Raw genomic sequence first — 19,792 nt, 5'->3', positions numbered from 1 at the left:
GATGCAGGGCGGGCGTTTGCCCTACGCAAGAAAAGTAAACAGAGAGGTTACTTTGGGAAGAAAGTAATTAAATAGGTAATACCGGAGGAGGGGGGTGGAGCCCGGAGAGCCGACAGCCAGGCTTTCAGAGTGGTTACCCCCCCATTACTTTCCCTCTCCCCCCCCATTACTTTCCCTCTCCCCCCCATTACTTTCCCTCTCCCCCCCATTACTTTCCCTCTCCCCCCCATTACTTTCCCTCTCCCCCCCCATTACTTTCCCTCTCCCCCCCATTACTTTCCCTCTCCTCCCCCATTACTTTCCCTCTCCTCCCCCATTACTTTCCCTCTCCTCCCCCATTACTTTCCCTCTCCTCCCCCATTACTTTCCCTCTCCCCCCCATTACTTTCCCTCTCCTCCCCCATTACTTTCCCTCTCCTCCCCCATTACTTTCCCTCTCCTCCCCCATTACTTTCCCTCTCCTCCCCCATTACTTTCCCTCTCCTCCCCCATTACTTTCCCTCTCCTCCCCCATTACTTTCCCTCTCCTCCCCCATTACTTTCCCTCTCCTCCCCCATTACTTTCCCTCTCCTCCCCCATTACTTTCCTTCTCCTCCCCCATTACTTTCCTTCTCCTCCCCCATTACTTTCCCTCTCCTCCCCCATTACTTTCCCTCTCCTCCCCCATTACTTTCCCTCTCCCCCCCCATTACTTTCCCTCCCCTACCCCCCCACTCACCCCTCGAGGAGGAGGCTCCGCCCCGCCCCGGCGGAAGGGCGCCCCCTGCCGGCCCGGGCAGGGGCGCATGCGCCGTGGGTAGCGAGGTTCGTTCCTTCCTTCCTTCCGGCCGCCATCTCACTCCGCTCAGCTCCGCGTGGTTCCCTGGGTGCTGCGCCCCCGCCGCCCTCCGCTTCCCCCTCGGTCCTGCGCAGCCGCTGCCTCCCGCCCCCCGGGAAGGTACGAAAGAGGCGGCGGAGGGGAGGGGGTGGTTGCGCGGCCGAGGGCTGCGGATGGGTGGGCGGTGTTGGCGGTGGTTGGGGGAAGGGAAGGCGGTTAAGGGCCGGGCCTGAGGGGAGCCCTCGCCTCGCCTCTGCGGCGCGGGTGAACAGAGCCCTTCCCGCCCCTGTGGCGGGGCTGGGCCGCACCCCGCTGGGGAGGGGGTGCGGTGAGGGGCAGCTGCCGAGCCCTTTGGCTCCCACCTGCCCTGCCGCCAAGTCCGGCTGCTGGCTAACCCGCCTTCTGCGGGCGCTCTTGTTGCTTCCGCAGATGAAAGAAACAATAATGAACCAAGAAAAGCTTGCCAAGCTGCAGGCCCAAGTGCGCATCGGTGGCAAGGTAAGAGTCACTTCATCACCTTGCCCTAGGGACGGCGCATCAAACCTAGCGCTAGAGTCCTGAAAACTGGGGTGGGAGCAGCCCTGGGTGCTCTCCCCTTGGCTTGCCTGCCCGCACGGGAAGCTCCTGCTCCTGCTCCTGCAGGGATGGGTCTCTAGAGTAAGTTCTGTAGAAGCAGTACGCGGTAGCTGAACCTTTAGCGTTTTCTGTTTCGTTTTGTTATAACGTGTTGTAGTGCTCTTGCAGCCTGTCTTCTTGTATGGGCTATTGTGGAAAACGTGTAGGCTTTGGAGTGTAGTATAATGGAATATAGAGTGCTGTGTGCCAAACTCTCATTAGAAATCTTTTGAGATACTCTGGCTGGGTCTCTTTTTTTGCTTTTTAGGGCAAGGTAGAAAATTTTCAGCTTGGATTGTCTGAAGCTTAATATCTGTGTTTAGAATTGGTAAAAAGGAGGTATATGTTCCTACATAGCCTTTGATTCAAGGCTTGATTTCTTCAGATTTATTGAGAGGCCTTCTGTCCAGAAAGACATAATAAATACCCATGTAGCTGAATGTCTCTGCAGTAGTACTGAAGTAAAGCCATTTCTATTACTCTACTAATTCTCAAATTGCTGTGTGTGCTAACCTGACAGCAGGGAACAAGTATCAGGCTTTCCAGACCAAATTTTGATCTGTAGGTTTCCAAGTGTTGGTTTCATGTGAATTTTTCATTAGCATGCCTCACTTTTTGCTAGTGGATTATGTTACAGTGTCCAGACAGTTTTCTAACATCTGTCAGGTATTGCTGCCAGCTAGGCAGGAACACATTTTTGTATTGCTAGCATGTGGCAGATGGGCAACTGGAGTAGGAATTGGGTTAATAGTTACAGTGTGTTAAAAAGGAGCTTAGCTTCACCTGTTCCAAACATTTTATGTCAGATTTTACTGAAACCTTTTGATTGCACAAGCAAGTGTAGAATGATACTTCCCTGCTTTTTTTTTTTTAAGATAATAGATATTTTCTAATATGGGACAGTTATTTCCCCAGAGAAATCTAGAGCTCTGTGTCTGTAGGAGAATTTAAACTTTGCTTATTTTGCTTTTTAAAACAGGGGTAATCTGGAAAAGTATGTGAAAATTTTTTTTTAACATATTTATAAAATATTTTTTGAAAGTAGTGTTCATATATGTGTGTGTGAGTCCATCAGATGAGAGATGCCTACTTGGAATAAAAATCGAATATTTTAAGTTTCCTCATAATCATTTGTTAATGATGTGCTTAACTTTATGGCCTCTGGTTGTTACAAAAAATTTGGCTACAATTCAAGAAAGATGATCTAAGGGAAAACTTGTAATCTTCAGAAACGACCTAGAACTCATTCTTCATTTTTATACTGTTACACTCTGATAACAGATTAGGGTATCCTTGAAATTTTTAGTTTCTGATATGCTGCAGAATCCCTGTCCCTGGTGCATTGTTTCCTAAAACATTACCCTTCTCACAGATAGGCAAAGCTTGCCTTAAAGCAAGAGGGGACCACTGCTGTGCAGCTGGGGGGGGGTGGGGGTTGTGTAACCTGTGACACAGAAGTAAAACTTTGTAGGTTAAGTGAGTACAGAGTAGTTACACAGCTCTGAGGATTAGAGATAGTGAAGAACTATTTAAGTATTGATTTGTAAATTTTTTGTTGGCAAAGGGTACTGCCCGCAGAAAGAAGAAGGTCGTCCACAGAACAGCAACAGCAGATGACAAGAAACTTCAGTTTTCTTTGAAGAAACTGGGAGTCAACAATATTTCTGGAATTGAAGAGGTAATTGCTTCAAAGGAAATAGAATTTTCTATATAAAAATATGAAATGTATGCAATTTCCTGACAAGTAATCTTTCACTTAGCCGGGCTTTACTGAACTCTAAAGAACTTGGGTTTCCTGTTAAATTGAAAAAGCTTGCTAACCTGCTTCAAATGCCTTTTTTTTTTTTTTTTTTCTTCTTTTTTTTTTTTTTTTTTTCTTCTTCTTCTCTTTTTTCTTTTTTTTTTCTTGCAGGTAAACATGTTTACCAATCAGGGAACAGTCATTCACTTCAATAACCCTAAAGTTCAGGCATCTCTGGCTGCTAACACTTTCACTATCACGGGCCATGCTGAGACAAAGCAGCTGACAGAAATGCTTCCTAGCATCTTAAACCAGCTCGGAGCTGACAGTCTGACCAGCCTGAGGAGATTGGCAGAAGCTCTACCCAAGCAATGTAAGTTGAAACTTGAATGCATTTCATGCTGGCAGCTGACAGGAGGATTATTTGTGTAACAGCAGTGAAATTCTGTGCACTCTTGCTGTATGCAGGCATTTTATAAGTTGCTTATAAAGAAATGAAACTTTTAGAATGTATTTATAGTTCAAATTCAACAAAGTATAACTGAATATCTGAGGCACCTGTCAACATGTCTTGCAGCTGGTCTGTGACTGGAAAGCTGTAGCCTGACTTGATTTCATGGTAATTTACTTTTTCATGTGGCTACCACATTTTGACATACTTCATTAAAGTCAGTTAAATAAATTACTCTAGAAGGGTTAGGTTTTAAAAAATACAAACTTTGAGGATGTCAGTTTTGACACTTTGAGTGGAAACATAAGTAATGGAGAAGGGAACCTGAGGACAGACTTCTTGAGAATGCTTTGCTCCCTCACAAGTGTGGTGAGGGTATTCCTTGCAAGGGCTTTCTGGTAGTGAGGAGGTAATTGCATGGTATTTGTAGGGGCATATGTTTTAATTTGGGTGTAGAACACTGCAGAGAAAGGCATTAGCATGAACATGAAGCTAGATACATCAACTTCCTATTCCATCCTTAAATTAATAGAATAATATGAACACTTCTTCCTAAAATGTTTTTGGGAAATTAGAAAAGTTAGTTAAATATGTGTTGTAAAGTAAAGGTGCTGCTGCTACAGCGTGAGAATTGGGAGGGAAAGACAGTCTTGTTGACACTGGGAACATCTCTTGTGTCCTGCATGTAGTCGTCCTACTTTGATGAAACTGTCTTAAGCCCATTCCTTCCAAGGTCTGGAATGTCCTGCACACAGAGAAAATGGCCAGTTTCTGGTAGTTCTGAACTTGTTTAACTTTTTTTCTTCCTGTGCTTTGCTGCCAGCAAGACAGCCTCTATTTCCATTCCTAGAGTTGATAATACTTCCCTCCTGTCAGCTTCCTTCTGAAAAAATCCTGCTAGATGTAGTTTTCTGGAGGTGGGGCTCATGTCTTTCCCAATGTCACCTCTGTGGCTTCCTTCTGGTAGTAATAGGGCTTGAAAGGCAAAAAAACCAACAACCCTCAAAGGATTTAAAATGATCCCCTGAGATCTCTCTTTTCAGAACAAGGTGGCTATATTCTGAATAAACTAATGTTCTAATATTAGGAAAGCTTGTTTGAAGTGCTTGCTTTGTATGACCTAGCAAATGGCTACTTTCCACTTTGGGTGGATGCCAAAGTAGTTGAACAAAACTTTCCACTCAGCACTGTCCACTGGATGTGCAAGCCCAACAGTGGAGATTGAAGTGTCTGTGATCATTACATTTTCAGGTGCTAAAATAAACTGAGTCTGGTCGTGGGGATGAGTGAAAGTACAGACAATTCAGGAGGAAATAGCATGGTTTGCTTTTAAATTGCTGTATTTCACACTAAGATACACTTATGCTATAACAGCTTTCTGCTGTTAAAAGATAAGGATTATCAGGACTTTGTCCCAGGCCCTTTCAAACCAAAGTTTATGCATTCTTCTGTTTCTGTTCTCTATAGATCAGGGTGCAGGACAAGTATGAATTGATCTCTTTCCTCATGCTTTTCTTGAAACTGGGAAGGATTAATTAGAATAAAACTGAGGTGACAGAGTGTGAGACAGCTTACTGTGGTAATATCACTAATAGCAGTTAAAAGTAGTGGCACAGGCACCCAGGTACCTGAGTTACCTCTTCTTAGCATTGCACTGCTGCAGTTTCACAGATAATTTGTATTCTACAGAGAACATGGTAAAGGCTCACTAGGCCTGGCAAAATGCAGTGGAAGTGGTTAAGAAATTACTGAGACAGCAGAGATATGGGCCAGAATACATGGTTGCCAAGCAACCACCAAATTAAAATTGTTCATCCCATTCCCCACTCCTCTTGACTTTGCCAGGGGACAGCAGTATCTTTAAGCACCCGTAGTCATGTGTGTCTGCCTGCAGCTTCACACTTACACCTTAGTTTTCATTGAAAGCCTGGGATCAGAAGATCCTTTCTGTCACTTTTATGGTGGGCTGGCAGTGAACCAAAATACATAAATATATGCAGAAAAATGGTACCATGTTCCTCCCCTCTTTCACCCCAGTAACTCTCACGTCACCACTGAGGCTGCAGGGCAGCCCTGGGAAAGTCCAGGCTGGGCTCCTGGAGTCAGCAGCAGTTGGGATCTGGAGGCAGGAACACACAGATTCAGGCTGGCAGGGATCAGGAGCACAGGCAGACAAATGGACAGAATCCTCCCAGGATGCTGAAGAAGGTGGGAAGAGCTGAAGGGACCTGACCCCTGAGATTTATACCGAGTGTGACACACATGAGGCGGAATACTCCATTTGGTCAATTTTGGTAATTTTTCTTGTGTGCTTCTCCCTAAAGAAGAGTTGCAGGTGTGACCTCTTTACTCTCTTTTTGAAGCATAAGGTGTTCCTCAGAAATGAGTGGTGGCCGTGGTTCATCTGACCATTCTCTAGCCATAACTATAAACACTGAGTGTTACCAGTCCTAGAGAGTAGACACTGGCTGAGAAACTTGCTGTCAACTTCAGAAAATGCAGCTGCTTATGAGGGATTTCACTGAAAGCAAAATTACAAGACTTGCTGATGGAAACCTTGAGAAACACTGAGTAGTCAACAAATCAAGTTGCTTTTAAGGGAAATCAGTAAAATCAGTCTCCACACTTGTAGCTGAAAATGATTACCATGGAAGGCGCTTGGTATACCTAGATACAAGATGGTGACTAGTAAACTGGTTTAGCTCGTATCTTCTCATTTACCTGCTGGGCTTTTGGGGCATTATTGGTAAGAAAGGGCATGTCAACTTACTGTTTTTTTGAAGATTTTTATTCAGAACAGGAACTGGATGAAGCATTGTATTTTAGCTCACAGATACTGTTTAAAAAAAAACACATAGCAGAACAGCTAATCAAGATTCCTGTGGTGAACTATTTGCTTTTGCAGCTGTGGACGGAAAAGCACCACTTGCTACTGGTGAAGATGATGATGATGATGATGTTCCAGGTAAGCAGAAGCATGTGGAAGAGGAAAAGGAAGTGAATTTTGCTAAGGGAGAACATGTGTAGTGTAATACTGGGCCAAGAGTAAGAGTGATGGCTACTCATTCCCTCTTGTAGAATTTCTGTGGGCCGATTATTTGATTGTTTTCAGACACCATGAGAGACTTAAATTGACTGTTGGCTTTATTTGGCATTTTTGTCCTGTTTAGTAGAAATAGCAATAGCTAAGTAAATTAATTAACATTCAGTAGGAAGGGTGGGAAGAATGCAAAGGTCTTTTCAGTAACACTTTGCTCAGTTGTAGAAAAGGAAAGATTGGAAAGATTAATACTCTTACAGCTGTGCCCTACAATGAGTCATCTAAAACTTATTTGGTTGAACAAGAAGAATAAACCATGAAGCTCTTAAGTTACTTGGTTTGTGTTTTATAAGCCAAAAGCTTTTAATGTTATAGGCACTTGATATGAAGTAGGGCTTTGGAAGAAAAAGCAAATGCCAAAGCAAAAATGTTTGGCAAAGTGGAAGTGTGTCAGACTTTAATTTCAGCATTCTTCTTTTTCTAGATCTTGTTGAAAACTTCGATGAAGCTTCAAAGAATGAGGCAAACTGAACTAAGCGTCACTCTGAATAAAGTTAAAACTTGAAAAAGCTACACGGAGCTGCTATTTTATATTGTGACTGCTTTGATTATATTTCCGGATGAGATCTCAAGATCTGTGATACTTGGAAACTCCTTGAACATGCAGCTCTTAGTTACTGCTTGTACACAATATTATTTTTGTGGCCTAATTGAACAAACCAATGCTTTGAAACAATTCAGATTGCTAACAAAACTCTGCCTTGACAGAATTTTTGAGTAACTTGTATACAAGCAAGACCTCATCTTTAATGAATTTTGGCATACAATAAAAATATGAAATAAACTTCTGGTGTGGCTTCTTGTCAGAAGAGCATGGGGAAAGATTGGCCATAAATATTAAATTCATTAAAAGTCTTGCTTCTCTGCAGAGCATCTTCCTTTTGGTGTCTTGGAGGTCTTTTCCTCTGGCTTCTAAGTTGTTTTTTTTTCTGTGCACAGTGGAGTGTTTTAGGCTTAATTGGTGAATTCCCAGGGGTTGCAGTTCAGACCTACATATACTTTGTCACTTTGCAAACTGAATTAAGAAGTGGAGCCATACTCGAGAAGTAATCGTTGGTAGCTGAATATAACAAAATGTGCAGGTTGAGAGATCTTATTTGGTCATGAAGAATAGTGGCAAGCTTTTGGACTCTTGGGGGAGTTAAATAATAATGTTGAATTTTCATCATCAGGGAATTTTTAACAGATAGCTTCAGGGTGTAAATATTTAATGGGTCAAATAATATTTTTCCAGTATTGTTGTTTTACGTATCTGAAAGTGTCGGTTAAGTGTGTGAATGAAGTATAGGAAGGGGAAAAAGCCTTAATATGTAACATCTTATGTTTTTTATTTAAGTCTGTATTTAGCATCTAGTAATTATATTTGTAAGTTTCAGGAATATTTTTTTCTGTTGCTTTTGTGTGTTCCAGAGGAAATCTAACTTGCTTTTTGGGCACAGAAAACTTTAAATTCCATCCTGATCTTTGTGTAGCTGGAGCTTCCAGGGGTGAGGGATAAATTTCATCGTTGGGACTCTTGCTGTTAATAATAGATCAAATTTTCTCTAATTGGAGCCCAGCTAGAAGAGCACTCAGTTAGCAGCCTTCTAGAGCAGGTACCTTCTGGAATTGAATTCATCCTGACTTTTGCAGTATAATATTGCCATAAGTTCTTGTGCCTGGGAAGAGGTGGGGCTGTGTCTGTCTGGCCAAACGTGTTTGCCATCGTGTTACATCATTGCTGTTGGGAAACAGTGGAAGAACTTGATCAAGCTGTGCAGCTCTTGTGGTTTGAGGTAAGAACGGTCATCTGGTGTGAGTATGAGATGGCTGAAGTCAGGTGCCAGGAATTAAAATAAGAATTTCAGTTTACTTATCTTAGTTTGCAAGTACTTTGTCAGTAAATGACACTTTTAGCATTGACTTAATTCAAATTAAAAAGGGAATCCATTGACTTGTGGCGATAAGGTAGAAAATAAACTATGCAATTGTGAAATGAAGATGGTTACTTTAGTTACCCTGTAAAAGGTGAGAACCAAATTCTACAGAGCTGTTAACTACGCTTCCTGGGACCTGTCAAGTCAATAAATTGTGCTTCTTTTCTGTTTAGTTTTTGAGAAATCAATAAATGTGTTGCCTGTTGTGTTACTCAAATATGTAAGTCTTCAGAAATACTTCCCTTAAGCCACTGTAGCCCTTGTTAATGAAAAGTTTCATGCAGGTTTCCGTGTCAGGAAGTGAGTTAGTGTCTCGATTAGGTGATGTAGGCAGCGTTAGCCTTTTCCCCTACTAGCATACTTAAAAACTAAGTATGCTTTAAAAATATGATTCTTGCTAAAGCAGTATTTTTAAAATGCAAAATAGTGCTGATCTGTTGGTAAGATGCCATGTGACACATCTGTGGAAGCCCATGTGCTAGGTATGTGCTAGATGTGCTTCCACTCAGGGAATGCTGGCCTATCTTTGCATTCCCAAGTTGACTGATGGTAAAGATACAGTAAAAAAGTGTGTTTAATTATAGTGCATTCTAAATGGGAGTAGTTATCTTTATAGCAGTCTTCGTGTCTAACACTTAAAATGCGCAGTCCTGTACTCAATGCTGAGATTATTTTCTTTTAGGAGCTTGGTTATGACCTCCCTAGTCTGTTGTTAACTGCTGGGAGCTGAAAACAGTTGTGTTGATGGTTTTCATTAGCTTGAACTTCTGTAATTATTATGCTGTAATTAATGCCATTGCAGATTCACATCTGTAGACTTGCTCAGGGAAAATGTTTTCATATCTCCATTCCAGCTACCTGGACAATGGAGAAAAAAAATACTGATGTCTGCATTTCTATTGAACGAAGGTTTGCTTGAACTTTTTATTTTAAAAAAGCTAAGGGAATGTTCTGGTTCTGTCACATCAAGCTTTGTAACAGCTCGCTTCCAATGCAGTAGTGGATACTAGTGAGATTTTTTTTTTTTACATTGTTTTTAAAAATATCTTCATAATTGTTGATCTCATGCTTTTCAGGGCTTTGCTTTGGTTCAAAATTAGTATATTCTAATAAAACAAAATCCTCTTAGCAGACGGTAAAACTATTTTATTAAGCTAATGCTTGTGCATATGTAAAAATAAAAAGCTTCTCACTAGGACTTTAAAATAACACTGTTTTTGAAGTTCTAGAAGGTATCTTGAATTATTACAGATTGGATCTTTTTTAATGTTACATGTTTGAGGTTGTGTGTCTTTGGAAATTGTCTCAGTGTGAATTTAATAACTAATACTGTATATTTAACATTTAACAAAGAAGACAATTGAGCTGGTTTAAAATATTTAAGTTCCATACCTCAAATAACAAATCAATACTTACCTTATTATGCCGAGTTGGTGCGGGTACAAGGGAAGTAAATGTAGTTCCCACTTCCCTGAAATCTTGTGCTGCTAATGCCTCTTGTAGGTAGAAAATTACAGACATTTCATGTTCCCTAAAGTGGTTTCCTGTATCTCTGCAGAAAACTTGTGTGTCATATTATGCTACAGTTAAAGCAACAAGGGACATTTCAAATGAAAATTAGAGCATGGATTTGTTATCAGAGGAAGTGGAAGAATTAAAAGAAAAATAAGATGTGATCACAGTGGCAGTGGGGAAGGAAGAGAAAGCTTCTATGTGTGAATGTTACAGCTTCTGGGAGATCAGTAGTGAAAGTATTTTTCAAGGGACTGGGGGGGAGTGACTGAGAAGCCAGAACACGGGAGCTTGATGATCCAGTGAGAATGAGTTTGAACAAGTTACAAAAGTAGGGAATTAATGCTCTGCACAGATAAAGCCTACGGTAAAGTCTGTGTTGGTGATGACCACATTACAATCTTAAGTGACTGGCCAAGATGGTGGCATATGTAAAGAGGAGAGGTTTTAAAGGTAGGCATTTTAAAATGCTGACAAGCATGCAACACGTCTTGGGCTTACGTAAACATATGCAATGTGGCTCCTGATTTTTCTAAGCTGTTCTTTGCTCTTTTTCAGATTTTTAGTCTAGGTTATATCCAGCAATTTGTGAGGGTTGCTGAAACTACTTTCCAGTGGAAGTGATAGTTGAAAGTTCCTGGCCTGTAACAAAGATTGGAATCTGGGAAGGAAGTGTTTTACAGAAAAGGAGCTGGCAGCTGGGCCAAGCTGACTTAGTTAAGTTGAACATTGTGGTTAGTTTGCCTGTGACTCAAACTCAGTAACTTCAGATAAATAAAGAGTGAATGCTTCTAGAAGCTTTTGAGAACCAGGAGTGTAAATCGAGGTATGGTTTCTTTGTAGCTTAAGTTGCTTGCAGTTTGATCATGAAAATCTTTCCTTGCTCTGCTGATACTGTGTTTTCACTTAATGCATGGATTATTGTTAGTTTAATGTTACCAAACATAACACTACAGAAGGAAGACCTCTTGTGGAGTACTTTTCTCTTCCACTAATATGGGTTGTTTGTTTTTCTTTTTTTGAGATACAGATTTAAGAGGTGGAACTTGTGTATTGCCTTTACATTGCAGTGAAGGTATCCTGACAATGAAAAAGCAATTCTAACAAATGTTTGTGTTGTGCAGGGATTAGTAATATTTACAGATAAACTACAACCTTTTGCATTACCAATGAATCTGCACAAATCATAGGTTAGTGCTGTTATGGTGTAAGTACTTACTGTATTTTTTTAGTGTATGTCTGTTATTTCTTACATAGGCAGAAGGCAGAATTCTGGGACTTCTTGCTGTTATTCAGATCCAGGGATCAGTTTGACTGAAGGTCAGTTTGATCGCGGCATGCAGTGCTTCTGCTGCATTTCTCTCATGTAGTAGGGGATTTGATGTGCTGTGCAGGGTATTGGCAGGTAGTGATGGACATACCTCCTGCACTTGAAATCCTTATTCTACATTTCTGCCAAGTAGAGGTTTATGTTTGTCTCGATGGTTTTTTTGTTTGGGGGAATGTTGTTTGTTTGTTAGGGGTGGGATGCTAGAAAACTGTGCATGCAAGTTCTGCTGTACTCTCCCAGTTTTTAGAACATACCTGGAGTTGAAAAAAATCTTCCTTTTGGACACTTGTGCAGTTGTTCATGAAGCTGCAATGTTTGTAGTGTCTAGTGGGCTTGTGCTATAATCTGAAACATTCCAGCCATGTTCACCTGAGCAGTTTCCTGCTTCACAATCAGCATACAACTTGGGGAAGATGTTTGAACCTGCTTATTATAACTGGGCTAAAAACATTGCAATAAGATTAAGCAAGATATGAGGGTATCAGAAGTATCTACTGAAACAGGTAGAGCTCTGAGTTTAAGCCACAGGGCTGTGACTAGTCCTGCTGTGCTTTCCTGTTATTTCCAGCAATGGCATCAGGCAGTTGCAGAGGTGACAGAGTGTGGCTTGAGGGTCAGATCTCAGCAGAAGTGTTGAGTGAGCTGCTGTTTTGCAGGACATTCCTAATTAATATGTGTAAGTAAGGCTGCCACCTTCAAGGACCCATCTGAGAGACAGGAGAACTTTTTGCACTCCTGACTTGTGAATCTTTTGTGTGTGCCAAAAACTATGCTAGATCTGTGACATTAATGTTTGACATCTGTGGCATTACACACCTGTTGAGTATAACTGGCAGCCACAGCAGAATGGTATTGGTAATGTATGTGGTGATTAAGATCTTCCCTGTCTCTTCAGTACTGTTGCCTCTGCAGGAGCAGAAAGTGGTAATTCCTCAATAAAGCATCAGGTCTTGCTCACTTGAGCAAGATGGCTGTGATACATAGTGACCAGACTTGCATGGGTAGAAGCTATTTTGACAACAAATGACTGCGATAAGCTATCTTCTAAAGACTTCTGCATTTGTTCTGATTTCCATCACCTATAGAAGTCAGTCAGACCACATCTTGTTGTGTTACATGGCTGGAGATTCATCTGCCCCCCACCAGGCAAGAGTTGTATGTAATCACATGGTGAGAGAGCTAATGCCTCAAGGCTCCTTATCCTGTTAAGGTAATGTGAACATCAGTGTTTGCAGGATTATACCTAAATTAAAAATGAGATTAAGAGAAAAAATAATTGTGGCAGCAGAGTGGCAGACTAATTGATCTGGGGTGTCTGTTACAAGGTTTTGTCCCTACTGGGAGGGTTGGCATTCAAAACAGCAGGGAGGAGTTAATGTAAACATTAAAATTATTTCCCTTCTGGCTGCTTTGCACCAGTTAGTGTTAGGAAACAGGAGGAGATGGAGCAGTTCTTTCTTGTTTAAGGGAGTTCCTAAACAACATGAGACCAGCATGGCCTGCTCATACGGCTGGGATTTGCCTTTAGCATATGTTGGGAGGCAGCAGTTGGATAAACAATCCCCATGTACATCTGCAGCATTTCATGCTCCAGTAATTCTTACCCAGAGGTGATGATATTTTAAGTTTTTTTTTAATGCGTTTTTTAGTGTTTGTGGAAGCTCTAGTAGCCTACAGGTCTCGGGATTCACTGAGTCATCTTCTTCCACCAGTTTATAGAATTCAGATTTGCTCAGATGTGACCTCATACACGTATACGCCGGTGTCAGGGCTGACCTCTGTCAGGAACTGTAGACTAGATAGATTGCCATTCTGCTTTAGTGTGTCAGCTTTCTCCCCTTTGTAGAATAGACATTCTCTTTATATTTGTTTTCTATATTTAGCATGGTCTTATATTAATTACTTGTACCTTGAAAATTAAGCACTATTATTTATTTCCAAACCTGGAACTGTTTTTACTTTTTGCTTTTTCAATTATGTCCAGACTCTTTTAATTCCCTAGTTTAATCAGGAAATGTATTAAACAGACAAACCATGTCAGCAGGCTGTACATTAAATTCCAAGGAGGACTTGGTGCTTCAAGGATGCAGCAATTTATTTTCTGGGAGGCTGTGGATCTTGTTGAAACATTCACGTTTTATGTGAGTGGAAGAGCATACTGTTTCTAAACAAAAGCTTTTTTGCAGACAATGGCAATGTTGTTTTGCCTGTACTTGTTGTTGTACCCTGTACTCGTGACAGACATTATACCACAGAGGGACAATAGCTAGGCAAGCTGCTTTTTTGGTGCATTTTCAGAAGCAATTGTGTTTTGAGTCCTTTAGATTATAACATTTAAGATAATGTAGGTGTAGCCTAATGGCTACAAATACAGGGTACAGAGATTTATAGGGTTTAGCCAGAGCTTGCCCGTTTTTAAACTGTGCTAGAAGGCTGGCTGAGTGCTAGCACATCATATTTGCTTGCAGATTGCCCATCATTGAGTGTCCTCTACCTGACAATAAGCTGAAAGGTTGAATCAAGGCATTTGATAGTATGATAGGTCCTCCTGCAATACATACAGGTGATAAATACTAGAATTTCTGTGAAAGTAATACTCTCCTGTAAGCTGTATTTTCTGAAATAGAAATGCTGATGTGCTAAAGAAACTCCCAGGTTGTGAAAAACATGTCATGTGGCTGTATTTGCCATGTTTTGATTTCAGTGCTAAAAAAAGAGCACGTGCAGTTGTTTTGTATAACGAATCAAAGCCGTCCGTACACCTCCACAATGCCGGTCAGGATTTTTTATCAGAGGATTATTCAGAGATTACTTCGGTTTCTTATTGCTGGAAAAGGACAGCACATTCCCACAGCTGTAACCCACCTTGTTGCTGTGCCCGTCTTGCATCTGCCTTTCTGTTGGGCTTTGCAACCTTCCCCACTGATTTCTGTGTGCATGGTTGGCTTAATCAGTGCTCATCTGCTGAGGAGGGACACGCTTTACAGTCCCGTATGCCTGGAGAGCTGCTAGCTTAATTTGGTGACAAATCAACCCCAACAGAAAGATCCATTCAGACGTCATTCCTATGACTAACCCTTAACAATATCTTTGATCTTTAAAGTTCCAAGTGACCGGATTCCTAATTCACCCAGTTACACATTCATTGCCAGATGGAGCAGTGTACTTCCTGAAAGCGTTATGTGCTGCCCAGCAGGAGGTGCATGCAAGCGGAACTGCTGTAACAATACTAATGATGATCATTCTAGTGATGGGCTGTGTCTGCACTCCAGTGATTTATACTGGTGGTGTAAAGGAAAAGGAGTCTGTGCCACAGTGTTCAGGAAAAACTGCTGGAATGCGCCTGACAGTCAGCTTCCTGGTAAATGCAGAACAGATTTCAGTCTATCATCCCAGTACCTACAGTATTTCTTTTTTTTTCCTATTTCCCGTATCCTTTGCTGTTCCATGATAATACAGAGTTGCATCTGGTTGATGCTAGGGATTACCTAGAGCTTTGAATGTGAACTGCTTGGATGGAACAAGTTACCTAGAATTAGGATAAATTGTCAAGGTTACTTCTGATGCTTTTTGTTCCAAGTACTGTTATAAAACAGTTGTGGAAAACAAACAGTAGTTTGGCCTTAGAATACAGTTGTCTCTTTAGGCCGTGAGTTAAGTAGCATCATAAGGGTTTAAAGAAGTGAGCTTCAAGATTGCTTTAAGTTTACTGGAAAAATGTAGGACCAGGGCATGGCAAAACAGCTTCAGAAGTCCAGAATTTGTGCACACTTTAGTAGAAGTTTGTCTCTGTTGTATCTCAACCAAGTACGAATAAGGTTCAGTGATTGATTGCCATCTCCTTGGATCTGAGGAACAGTATTTCTTCCTGCAGAAATATCATTGGGATACCAAATGCTGAATTCTCTGAAGAGTGCCAAGGGGGAAACCTTGCATCATGGCCCTGGAACAGAGTTTGCCTCTTATGCTGTACTGGGCAGCTGTGATGGCCTCACATGCATCTTAGAAAGAAGTGGATAGCAGAGGCCCTGTCTTCAACCCCTTGGCTCCACGCTGTGGGCACCAGCTCCCTGTGTAGAATGAGAAGGTATAGGATACTGATGTATATTTTTTATATCAAGGAAAAACACACGAGGCTGAAGGGAGATGAGGCACTGCCCTGGGAAGGACTGTCAGGAGGTTGCTGCTTTCTGCAACTGTCTCAGAAATACAAGTGGGGAAATCAAAGTACAAGACAAATGAACAAAGAAGGCAACAGAGTGGAACTAGAAACAGCCTGAGGGAAGTACAGAAGAAACAGGGAAGAGTGTAACAAAGTGCTCATCAAATTTACATGCAAATAGTAATGCTAACATTGTACAAGACACTAACTCCTCAGTTGACTGAATTCTGTCTGGATGAAAATGTATAGATTTAAAGTTAGGTTTCTGTGACCTGACACTGAGGGGATAAGAGGTTCCTTTGGGGATATCTGGCAGAATGACGATTGCACTAAGTTGTAGTTAGAATTAAAGCTTGCTTTCTTTACAGGGTATTATGATTAGTATAGCACAGAAGTTATGATTAGAGTGATACAGAATTTCTCCAAGCAGAATCAATATAGTGCAAGTTATAAGGAACAGAACTTGTAATACAATTTAATTTACAATTTCTAAGCACCAATTTAGGATTTTAATCACCTATATCATCTGCAGATTCTGTTGGATCTTAATACACAGTTTGCATGATTGTAATTTAGACTGAAGAATAATAAAAGAATACAAGTGGTGGGGAGGAGTCCCTGGCCAGGAGTCACCAGTGGGTCCTGGTCTCACTGTCAAGCAGCAGCTCCTGTCCAGGTCAAGACTTGTAACTTGTTTTACAGACAGTTCTCTGGGTGCTGCTGCACTACCCTGTGCCATGGAGGAGTCATCAACAGCACCAGGCTGGCTGGGTGCCTGGGACCTTCAAAGCTAGCAGGGAGGGGAAGAAAAAAAAAAAATCTGTTAGGCTTATCTGCTTGGTGCACAGGACCTTCAGGGCCTGATAATGAGGGGAAAGGGAATGAGTACATGACGTACTTGGTCCCAGAGGATAGCTGCTTGTCTTATAAAATGGTGTTAGTTATGCTAAATGCATTTCATTACCACAGGTTGGGTGCAGGGGTTACTGGTCACAGTTCCTTAAAGAGTGGCTTTACAGGCAGTGTCTTAATGTCTTTTATTAAAATATTAACAATTTCTTTGTGGGTTTTCTTCACTCTCTTTATTAATTCAGTTTCTATCTCAGCCATTACCTCAGCAGAGCTTCTTTGAACAATTACAAAGTAGATGTGTAAAATTTTGCTTCCTCCTTGGGAGAATTCTTTCACAGCTGTATTATTGCCCTCTGTGAACGTAGCTGTTTGCTTCTTCAGCTTTCTTCTACCTCCCTGCCAGGCAGATAAAGGCTTTCTGTCTTGCACTGAAAGGTTTCTAAGCTGTTGCTCTAAATGAATATTAATTCTGACAAATGTACCCTTTGTATTACAGACGAGATTTGCTGCGTACTCTCTCTGTAAAGTAGACCAGAATATCCTGCAAAGGCAAACATGAATGAATGAGAAGAAGACTTTGAGCAGCTCTGGAGTGTTTGGCTGGTACTACTACACGAAACTGTAGTACTGCAGAGAGTATGGGCAGTCTCCTTTGTGAGGCAGAACTCATCTGTGGTTACATGCTGCACGTGGAATTTAGCAAAAATAATTTGTGTAATCTGGTAAAACAACTTGTCACTCTGCTGTCATTCAAGTTCAAATGTAAAATATTAACATTCTAGTAATAAATTACATTTGCAAAACTTGTTGGGGAGAATCAACTTGGAGTTAAGATTTTAGCAGCAGAATTTTCTAACTCCTCTGGTTTTGTGGCATACCATGCCAAGAAAACCCAGCTGCCTTCAGACCTATGGGTATGGTTCAACACTAACTCCTAGTGTTTTCTCCCTGCTGTTAGTGGCTACAGAAATAGTTTGCCAGAACAAAACCTTCAGGCTGGCATTTCAAAACGCTTATCAGTGCTAAATCAGGGGCTTCAAAATATTTATCACTTCATAAAAAAAGATGACTCGATACTGAGAAGTATTTTCAACAGTAGAAATAAAAATTCATCATTGTGTCTCAGAAAAATGCAAACTATGTGGAGTGAAGCATGATGTTAATATTGCATAATCAACAGTTGCCTGTGCTTTTTTGACAGTGATTTTTTTCCAGTGAGTACTTTTTCTTTGTGTAGATTATTATTTTTCCCCCTCCTAGTTTGCTAACGGAAGTTTTCCTCAGCACCTCTAAATCATAGCTTACGAAATTCTGCTGGCTGTTCCCTGCAGGGCATTCACAAGAGCCACAGACACTTCAATTTTGTGTTCATTGCTGTAGCAGCATAATATTATGCTACAGAAAGAGCTCCTAATGCAAGAAACTGCTTCTGAAAGATGACTATCTTCACATTTGTACTCATTTTTGGGGGATATGTGGTGATGACTACCTGGCATTTGCCTGAAATTCTACAGCAAAAAGATGGGAAAAAAATGTTACAGTTTCCTGCCTTAATCTATGTTCCTCTATTTTTGTCTTCCCATATAATAAAAAAAAAAGCATTTTCTTGGCTACATTTCCAGGAAATAGTTTAAGAATTAGTCAGTTTCTTTCCTATATAATAACTCAATGCTGAATAAAGTTCAAGTCAAAATATAAAGCAGTTAATCACTTAGAACAAGTACTTTTCAGTATTCTTTGTAATATAGCAAAGGAAATTCTGTTCCCTATGTATACTATATAATGTGTCCATACATAAGATGTCCTAAAAATTAATCAGAAATGGCTCAGGTTATGGCATTTCAAGAACACACAGTTTGCATTTTATTTGCAATGTTCTCCAACAAACATGGAAGTTCAATTTATTTTTTTTTTTTTTTAGAAAGGCCATTAAATCTCAGTATTTCTAATATGCAACTTAACACTAGTTGCCACTTTATATTATTTTAAAATTATTTAGACAGCTTTTTAGGTTTTGATTATGAAACAATTTCCCTCCCTTGCTTTCAAGGCACATAAGGTTTGCTCTTTTTCATCTGGTTCAATCATGTGTGATAACGGGACAAGGGGAAATGGCTTCAAGTTGCACCAGGGGAGGTTTGGGTTGGATACTGGGAAAAACTTCTGTATAGAAAGGGTTATTAGGCACTGGGAAGAACTGTGCAGGGAAGTGGTGGAGTTGCCATTCCTGAATGTTTTTAAAAATTGTACAGATGCAGTGCTTAGGGAGATTGTTTAGCAGTGGAATGGTAGAACCAGGTTATTTGATTTGGTTGGACGCTGGACTAGATGTTCTTACTGGTACTTCCAACCTGAACAATTTTATGATTCTAATGTAAAACTGATGTAAACACCACATAAAAATAAGTGTCAAATCTTGGAAGATAGATAATACTTAAATGCAGCAAGAATTTCAGCCATACCTGCAAGCCCAGTTAAATTTTCTTGCTTCCATCTCCCTTAGAGGTCATTCCATTTCATATTTTAGCTTCATGAGAGAAATGGATCTCCAGACTGTCTCTAACACAGCCAACCTTTCAGAGATTAATTTTGACCCGATACACACATCTTACATACCATGGTTTCTTCAATAGAGTCACAGAGAAATTTGTCCACAAGGTGAGGTTTCACCCATGTAGGTGTGGATTGTTCTGGTTTTGGTTTTTTTCCCCCTACATATACCCCCATGGTATATTCAGTCATCTTGAAATAACAAAGTTAGCATTTTGAATTCATCATTTCTCTGTCTCTGATATAAAGAACTCAGATGGATTATTTCCCCAACCTTCCAGGACCTTTGGTCAGGATTGCAGTGTATGTACCTCAGATAGCTTTAATTTCCTTTGTGGATGGAATTATTTTCAACTAGAATAATTAAACATGGTAGAGACACTCAGCTGGGTCCAGTCTTGTCTTGTGAACTCTCAGTGGAGAGTAAATTGGAAATTGGGCTCACTACCTATGGAGTGGGAAAGAAAGGCAGGGATGAGGGGTGTGTGCATGTGAAGGGGCCAGGCCTCTAGTGGACACCGAGCAGAAATGCATATGGAAATATGTCAGTATGTTGTGGGGGATCCATACGTACAAAGTGTCTTTCAAACCTTATCTATTAATTCTGCAAAACTATCGTGTCTCAACTCACTGCAGTTTAATTGAATTCAGGGGTCCCAGAAAGCCAGCTAACAGTGCCTGATTTTTCAACTGATCTGAAAATTATAATTACTGTTCTTAACAGCTACACTGGGACACTTCCCCC

At 40.8% G+C, this 19,792-nt stretch overlaps 1 protein-coding gene and 1 long non-coding RNA gene across 3 annotated transcripts in view; one reads left to right on the top strand and one right to left on the bottom strand.

Moving 5' to 3' along the window:
• The window catches only part of LOC139789402 (uncharacterized), a 99,973-nt gene extending 93,812 nt beyond the window's left edge, over positions 1-6,161 (bottom strand). For both annotated transcript variants that reach the window (XR_011723164.1, XR_011723165.1), the window contains exon 1: positions 5,658-6,161. This is a non-coding gene — a long non-coding RNA (uncharacterized lncRNA). The remainder of the gene's footprint in view (positions 1-5,657) is intronic.
• Positions 781-7,509, top strand: BTF3 (basic transcription factor 3). Its single transcript, XM_071730080.1, has 6 exons — positions 781-938; positions 1,248-1,316; positions 2,998-3,111; positions 3,346-3,547; positions 6,531-6,590; positions 7,150-7,509. The coding sequence occupies exons 2-6, from the start codon at positions 1,248-1,250 to the stop codon at positions 7,194-7,196; spliced, it is 492 nt and encodes a 163-aa protein (XP_071586181.1). The 5' UTR covers positions 781-938; the 3' UTR covers positions 7,197-7,509.
• The last annotated feature ends 12,283 nt before the right edge of the window (positions 7,510-19,792 follow it).

Source organism: Heliangelus exortis, chromosome Z (assembly GCF_036169615.1).
Source record: "Heliangelus exortis chromosome Z, bHelExo1.hap1, whole genome shotgun sequence".
NCBI classification, from domain to species: Eukaryota; Metazoa; Chordata; class Aves; order Apodiformes; family Trochilidae; genus Heliangelus; species Heliangelus exortis.
This window is presented reverse-complemented; position numbering and strand designations above follow the sequence as displayed.

Coding starts and splice junctions, on each gene's coding strand:
- BTF3 (XM_071730080.1), top strand. CDS start 1,248: ATGAAAGAAACAATAATGAACCAAGAAAAGCTTGCCAAGCTGCAGGCC. Junction 3,112..3,345: donor ATATTTCTGGAATTGAAGAG/GTAATTGCTTCA, acceptor TTTTTCTTGCAG/GTAAACATGTTTACCAATCA. Junction 6,591..7,149: donor TGATGATGATGATGTTCCAG/GTAAGCAGAAGC, acceptor TTCTTTTTCTAG/ATCTTGTTGAAAACTTCGAT.